At 38.2% G+C, this 8,254-nt stretch overlaps 1 protein-coding gene across 1 annotated transcript; it reads left to right on the forward strand.

The window, feature by feature from the left end:
- Positions 1 to 1,010: 1,010 nt before the first annotated feature.
- LOC135225765 (uncharacterized) lies at positions 1,011 to 7,776 on the forward strand. Its single transcript, XM_064265215.1, has 2 exons — positions 1,011 to 1,235; positions 7,057 to 7,776. The coding sequence occupies exon 2, from the start codon at positions 7,088 to 7,090 to the stop codon at positions 7,577 to 7,579; it is 492 nt and encodes a 163-aa protein (XP_064121285.1). The 5' UTR covers positions 1,011 to 1,235; positions 7,057 to 7,087; the 3' UTR covers positions 7,580 to 7,776.
- The last annotated feature ends 478 nt before the right edge of the window (positions 7,777 to 8,254 follow it).

Raw genomic sequence — 8,254 nt, forward strand, 5'->3', positions numbered from 1 at the left:
GTGGTTGTTGGACAATGTTAGGCTGAGCTGTCCTTGTGCTAGCACGGGATTCTCCCATAATACAGCTTAAAAATGTGGTTCCCTCACTGTGTATTCTGACTGGTGAGATGGTCATTTATGCAGATAAATTCTCAGAGAAGAGAAGTAGAATAAAATACTAACTTTAAATCCCAGTGAACGGCAACATTTTTAGCAATAAATCATGGTGTTCAAAATGTGGATAAATAAAAACCGGAGCGCATGCTATAAAACTGATCGTTCATTTTTTTCGTGACTCGTCACACAAGTTGGTATTACACCAAGGGGCGGGGGGGGGGGAGGGGGGGGATTGTTGGTGACGATTGTGTGCGGCTGTGGCCTGGGAGCCGATTACCAACGCCAGTTCGTTGACTATTATTTTCGTGGTGGTGCCTGGCATCGATAACTTTTGTCAGAGGTACGATGTTTATTCGTCCATCAAGGAATGCTGTTAATTTGAAAAGTTTTATTTTCTTGCAATTCATGAAGAGGTGGTTATTTCACCGATGGATTAATCAGTACATTGTACTTTATTATTTGTTTGCATGCAGAATGATAAATTAATTCGCAACAAGTGATGACGATGTATATGCTAAACAGTTCCCTTGATGCTTGGAATATAACGACGTAATCATTATGCCCAAGAGGAGTCAACTTATTTAAGTTTCTCTCTGTATCTGTCAACCTGTTTTCCAAATTGGGCCGCTACATTTATCATTTGGTCAGTATATTTTTTCCCATTAATAAGAGGGCAGCAGGAAGGGATTCCTGAAAGTTTTGATTGCGGTTATTGCCGATTTTCATTAGATATTTCACCAAGACTTTAATAGTAATTGTCTCTTAAGCAAATAGAAATTATCAGTTTGATTAATACTTGTATATACGATTTGGAGATAAACAAAGTGTTTCATCTGATTATCTCCATGGTTCCCAAAGGGAGGGACTAGATAAACGAGTTGCTTAGTGGCTATTTTGATGGCTTGAACATTGAAGTCATCATCATCAGTCCACGCTCGTAGCAAGTTCCGAAACAAGTCTCATCTCAGGACGTTTGTGTCGACAAAGTCTGTGTCAAGCCTTTCGTCGAGAGTAAACGCAGACGACGTCTTTATTGCCAAAAAGAAAGAACAAGTAGCGTCTACGATTTTACCACAAGATGTGAAATTGTATGTAGTCTACGAAGAAAAGTTGCGAGGCGAATCTACAAACAGGAAGAAGTAAGTAAGCGGTTTGACATCCTGTTATTCTTCTAAGTAGCCATTGTCATGAAAGGTCGGTCCAAAACAAGGAATAGAAGTGAATTGCAGACTTGTAATGCTAGAACTTGCAGAGCAAAACTGTAAGGTCTGACTATTAACGATTACACGAACTTAAGAAGATATGTTCATTCACTCGCTCACACGTACTACACAATTACACATGCAAAAGTGCAAACTAATGTGTATATACGTATGTATGGATATACAGCCATTTATTTAGTTAAATTACATTCCAGTGCAAATTCGTTTTATGTATCAGAGAAATTAGCACGTCTGTGTTTATGTAAGCATAAATGCGTACAATTAATTTCTGCAAATTTTCTATTGTATGAAGTACGAATGCGAGCTGCTTACAGCAAGTGGGAAGGTATTTTTGTAGGTTTGTATTAGGTTTTATGTCTTTACCTTTCACGAATACCGTATTCATGTTCCTGACTCATGTATACTGTGATTCTGCCACACGGCGTTTATTTCGGTAATAATAACTTGAAAGCCAATGCACTGAGAGGCTTCGACCCCCAAGGCCAGTGTCTGCAGAAGGGACCGGTATTGCTTTTTTTTCTTTCTTTTTTACTGTTAACATATCTTTAATGATTGGAATCTCCACGTATTTCTGATAAACTTACCCAGGCGAATAGATACAACGCATCCCACTGTGGGAACTTCTTTACTTACAAGATATGTGACACGTGAAATAAACTGCCACCAGGAGTTGTAAACAGCAACAGTGTGGAAGAGTTTAAAAGAAAGCTAGCTAGACAAAAACATTAGGACACTGTGAATGCACAGTAAAACCTGCTCCTACAGATGAGTAAGCACACGCTGTCTCCTCGGATGTACTAACAAGTCTTTGAGATATGCTAATCCTTGTCACTCCTTGTAACCTTGTAACACGTGAGAAAAAAAATAGCAAGCATCCTTTTTTTTTTTTTTTTTTTTGCGATCTGGAATGTAGGGTTTTTACTTTTTAGTATTCTGTCTATAAAAGATAACTATTGAGATGGCCATTTGTCTATCAGCCTTCACTTTTTCTGTCCACCCTCTGATCTTATAAACTGCTGAGGCTAGAGTACTACAAATGGATCATCCACTCTCCAGTCATCAAACATGCTAAATTGCAGCCCTCTATCCTCAGAAATTTTTATTTTATTTAAGGTTAAATTTAGCCATAGGACGGGCCACCACCAGGCCGTGGTTAAAGTTTGGTGGGCCGCGGCTCAAAGGATTTCACTCGTTTCAGCCTGGGACGGGAAGTGTAACGGCAGTGTGAGTGACGTCATGAAAAGTTTGTTCCCACATCACATTTCGAGACTCTCACGTTGAAATTGCGTCGATTATTCAAGGTTAAACCGCATAAGAAATAGGAATTACTCCCGATCACCACAGAAATAATCTTATTACTGAAGACGTTAGTTTCGCGATACAAGTGCAATAGAGCACCGTGTCTATAGTAGGATAAAATGTAAAAGCATAACTTTTTTTTCGGACTGGGGAGTTAAATGTAATTTTGTTTGATCTTTTGATAAACGCAAAACACCGCAACTATCCCTTCCATAGTTACATCCTTGTTGCTAATTTCGAAGTTCTGAGTTTGAATTATACATATTATTCAAGATTAAAAGTGTGGATAATGATGCTGATAATAAACTCTTAGCGTGGAGTTACTATAATAATAATAATAATAATAATAATAATAATAATAATAATAATATAATAATAATACGAAAACTGTAGTTCAGTTGAAGCCTACTTAACTATGTTTCCAAAATTAGTAGCAGACACTCCAAGATTAGATTCTTAAAGGCGAAGTCTCCTTGTTAAAACTCCAATCATGGGAGATATGAGGACGGCTACTGTGGAGAATTAAATTGGAAAGCACGAATAAAGCCTTCACAGCGTTTTTGTTACAGTGGTCACAACCATCTGAAAGGTTGGAACGATTAGCGGTACTCCACTAAAGTGTGAACAGTTAACCATAAAGAAGAGAGAGAAAGAGAGATTAGTGTTAAAAAAACATGCCTGTTTCTAAAATATTTTTCATTATAATAAGTGAACAGACTACAAATGCCGGCTCCCCCCCTCCTTTGCTTTTTAATACATAAATATGATGACGAATTTCACTGAAAGTTAGATGTATACTGTGTTACTTGCAGACCATTAGCCATCGTCTACTTACACTCCCCCAGGGATCTCTTAGTATGATATGAGTCTGCCAGATGAATGTGACCCAGTTTATGTTGGTCATGTTTCCTGAAAATAGCAGATATGAGCAACACTTCATTGGTGATTTTGGTCCAAATACAATGGCTTCCTTACCAGCAAGTTTCAATTTTCTTCTTTCATCAGAAGCGCTAAATTAGCTTAACATGGTAAAGCTTCTTGTGGGCAAAGATGACCGGACGAAGGAAATGGCTGTGAGGAATGAGGCTGGCTTTTCATGTCCATACTTCGTTGTCAGGGTCAACTTCTGGGCGTCGATGGATGACTAGAACCTATTTGGATGGAAGTGGAAAGTCCTGTCAGGATACTAGAAGACACAGATGAACGTCGTCTTTGATTTTGAAAGAGACCAGTTCATGAAGCCGACAAAATTATGCAGAAAGGAATTGCTTTCAGGAGCAGGCATTCATTGTTAGACAAACACCTGGTGCTTATAAAAGCAACGATCTTATGACCAACTTCTTTCATTAATGGCAAAAAATGCCCCAGAAGGAATTTCTATTTTAGAATAAGCAGCCGGGAGGGAGTGTTTCTAGTGAACTGCACAACTGGAGCAGGCTGCAGCTGAACGGTCCTTTTACAGGCTGCTTGAGGGAGATTTTAGGTGTCTCATCTAGCGAGCATCAATAAAAAAAATCTGTTTCATGACTCTCTCTAAAGTTTGTCAGAGTTTTACTGACTTACTTTGTAAGCGTTACTGGTATTCCACTATCATGAAGAGGAACGCAAAAGTATGTCATCCTTTTCCACATATTTCAAATTTTATGTGTCTTTTCTACTTATTCATGGAAAAAAAGAGTGAATTTAACGAAAAGAGTCATGTAAGCTAAATTCCAAATGAGAATGAAGAGCACTGAATTTTCATTTACTATCGATCTTGGCAAAATTCCGATGAAAAAGCTACTAGGTAATCGTATTACTCTGTCCTTAAATTGTGGCTGGAAGCTTACTGACAAATCAGAACGTAGGTATTTTATCACTTACTTTGGGATAACCCTACAAACTACTTTGTTGTTGTCGTTATTATTGTTGGTGGATGGGGGGGGGGGGGGGGGGGGTTGTTAGGGAAGACCTATGGAAAAACCTAAAAAGGTCAGTAAAAGGCGTTTCGCGTTGAGTTGAATTTGTAGAAATTTTACAATAGGATATTTATCATTATTTATTAGAATGCAAATGTAAAAAAAAAAAAAATAATGATTGTGTTAAACAGTACAGAAAATTTATTTCTGATGAAATATAGCGTATTTATTTTAATTTTTGTTGATGAAACAAGGCTCCATTTGACTGTAGATTTCAGTACATTTTAATTTATTTGGTGTACTGATTTAGGGTCTGTTTCTGATCGATTATTTTGTATTTCCACTTATAACTGAGAGTATATAAATGTGTATAATTTGTGTCCTTTTTACTTGATCCTTGTTGTTACTATAAGTAGTATTAAGTATGAGTATTAATTACGAAGACCACTTCACGTTAAGTTAGGAATATAATGTTTACAGCTTATGCATGAGAGGAAAATCTTGCACGCGTAAGCTGAAGGTTGGATAACGCCTTGTTTCTTTATAGGGGGTCAGATAGTTAGTTCTTGTGTGCGATAACATTAGTAAACAGGAACTTCTACGTTTTCTGTTTCTTGTCATCTGAATCCTTTCTAGGGCTACTCTCTCCCTTCTCATCACCCTCTCTCTCTCTCTCTCTCTCTCTCTCTCTCTCTCTCTCTCTCTCTCGTCTCAGTCTCTCTCTCTCCTCTTCTCTCTCTGCTCTCTCTCTCTCTCTCTTTCCTTGACAGGTATACTCTCCACTTTTTCCTTTTTCAACACATTCCAAAAGTGAAGTCATTAAAATTTTTTTAAGTTACACTTATGCGTTCATTTTAGCTGTAAAACTCGTTTGTTGTTCAGAAAGCTATTAAAATTAAAATGAGTTAAGTTTCTATGATTCAAGATTTATTATATCTAACAGAATACAATGTACTGTAAAACTACATTTGTAAAATACTAACATAAACAGAGTTCTTGTTTAACAGCTTAAAACTGCTATGTTTGCTTCTGAATTAGAAAAATATTTTTTCTCTTGTAGAAAAATTGATTTTCATAATGTTCTTTTACAGTGGGTAACTCCCAGCAAACTCACGGATCAGTGACGAAGAAGCTGATACAGAAGACAATATAAATGTTGTTTCTTTACACAAGGCTAAGGGCTCTGGTGCTCGTATTGTCTCATGGACCGTCAAGAATTTTACAGCTAAAGGTGATAATTATGTCTCAGTTGTGACTAGCGTTGATATAAAGTACCAACTGGATGGCAACGAATATTCTACTTCTTTCATTGCTAAGCTTGGGGCCCCCCAATCAACTAAGACTTTCAGCGAGAGCATCGATTACGCCTTCGTGAAAGAATGCAGAGTCTATGAAGAAATCGTCCCTCTCTTGGGCGAGGAACTGATTTCTCGTGGCCTCCAGCGTCTAAGAGTTCCAGAGTGTTACTATGCTATATGTGAGCCTGGAGATCAGGTTATTTATTTAGAAGACTTGAGAATTCGTGGATTTCAAACTCGTGAACGCAAAGCCCCATTAGACAAGGCCCACACCACTCTAGTGCTCCAGGAAATGGCCAGATTACATGCTGCATCTTTGTTGCTTCAGAGTAGAGGCGGCTATGAGCAACTCGATGTCAAATTTCCATATCTGAATAAGGATTGCTTTGATGTAACTGAGGATGTTCAAAAAATGGCTGCAGGTCTGTTGGATAAAGCATATGCAGGAAACAATTATTGCTCTGAAGGAGTTTGAAGGTTACCAGCAGGCCATTCAGTGGTTAACGGATCTCATGCCGCACGCTTACGAGGGACATGGATGAGGCAATTAGACAACAACACGAAATTTGCTGTCATTTGCCATGGCGACTGCTGGAATAACAATATTCTTTCAGGTATAAATCATTGTTTATATTAGTCATAGCTTTCATAAAGTAATCTGGAAGTTCTTTAATTTTACTTGAATTATGTCTCTTAACGTTAACAGTTTCAATAAGGATAAAACGAAGGTTCTCAATAGGACCTTCTGCTTTTTATTAAAAGAAACAGTGAGCCATAACAGCACAAATAAAAGTACTTTGAAATCAAGGGTATATCTATATATATATATATATATATATATATATATATATATATATATATATATATATATATATATACACAAAAATACCTGATTATAAAGTTGAAGAAAAATTACTATTAGACCTCTAATTCTATTATTTGTGCTTTCGTGGCTTACTGTTTCTTTGTTTTAAGGAAATGCCAAGTCGAAAGTAAATACTATCCATTAAGTTTTTAATATTATGTGTAATCTCGCGTGGTCTGAAAAGTTTCTTTTTTCTTTTTTTATAGCAAATTTTACGACGTACATAGTATTATGGCAAACCATACGAGTGGATGAAGAAGTTCCTTCACCTTAAATCAGTTGTTGAGTTTGCATTGACGAAGAGAAGATTTTGCTTTAAATGACTGCGATCATCGTGGTGAATAGAATGCTCTCATATGATTCCCCTTTGACCACAGGTATGACGACCAAGGAAACCCCATTGAGGCAATGTTGGTTGATCTGCAACTTCTTCGCTTTGCTTCTCTCGCAGCTGACATACAGTTGCTGTTCTGCATCAGCCTAACGGGCCACGAGAGGAAATCGAACCTCAATTACTACTTGGATGTCTACTATGAATCCTTCAAGAGTGTCATGGATTGTGGGGGATTAGCCATGCCTTTCACCAGAGGTGAACTTGCGGATGAATACGAAAGCAAACGTCTTTATGGCCTATTTTGGGCAATGGCTTTTTTGCCGGCCATCCTCAGTGAAAGCGAGGACATCCCAGATGAGTTCTACACCAACGACTTGCTTACAGCATCTGAAGGACCCTCCAGCTGCATTGCTTCCCAGGATCCCGACGGAGAGTCTGTCGGTTCTCCGATGAGTGAGAAAGAGAAGGAGGCTTTTCTCCTCAAGTTCAAAAAGAATCCTGATTTGACATCGCGTTTCCTTTCTCTCTTTGATGACATCATAGGAAATGGCGAGAATGTATTGTGATAAGTTCAATATTGATTTCTCTGACTTGATGAAAGTCCTTTTCCCCCCCGTATCGGACTCATATATTTCTTTGAGGAAATTCTCCCCAGCACTGACCCCCTTAAATCTTTCAAGCCAATTGTTAGCCGAAAATAACTTCAAATTTATTTCAGGAAGCATGCTGAGAACAATAAACAGGAAATAGCGTATCCACTATATATTTACTTTTTATTTCCTTGCCTTTCAGATGCTAGAAATCTGGTCTTATTCACACGCTCTTGAGCTCTCCTCGAGTATACCAGCAACCACTAATTTGATGTATTTGGTCTCATGATTCGTTAGGAGGCCATTGAAATTTCTCCTGGAGTTCATCAAATAAAGATCTGACTACCCTCACAGATACATGTCATGGAAGATAAGTGAAGAAGTATCGACCCCCTTCATAACCTTATCATGTACACAGGCCTACTAGTCCCACGTTGGCCGAGTGGACTTCGCACTCGGCTACTAATTCGATGGTCCGAGTTCGAATCTCGGCCCGGCCAACGCGGAACCAGAGAAATTTATTTCTGGTGATAGAAATACCTTTCTCGATATAATGTGGTTCGGATTCCACAATAAGCTGTAGGTCCCGTTGCTAGGTAATCAATTGATTCCTAGTCACGTAAAAATATCTAATCCTTCGGGCCAGCCCTA

This window comes from Macrobrachium nipponense, chromosome 13 (genome assembly GCF_015104395.2).
Source record: "Macrobrachium nipponense isolate FS-2020 chromosome 13, ASM1510439v2, whole genome shotgun sequence".
In the NCBI taxonomy this organism is placed as follows: domain Eukaryota; kingdom Metazoa; phylum Arthropoda; class Malacostraca; order Decapoda; family Palaemonidae; genus Macrobrachium; species Macrobrachium nipponense.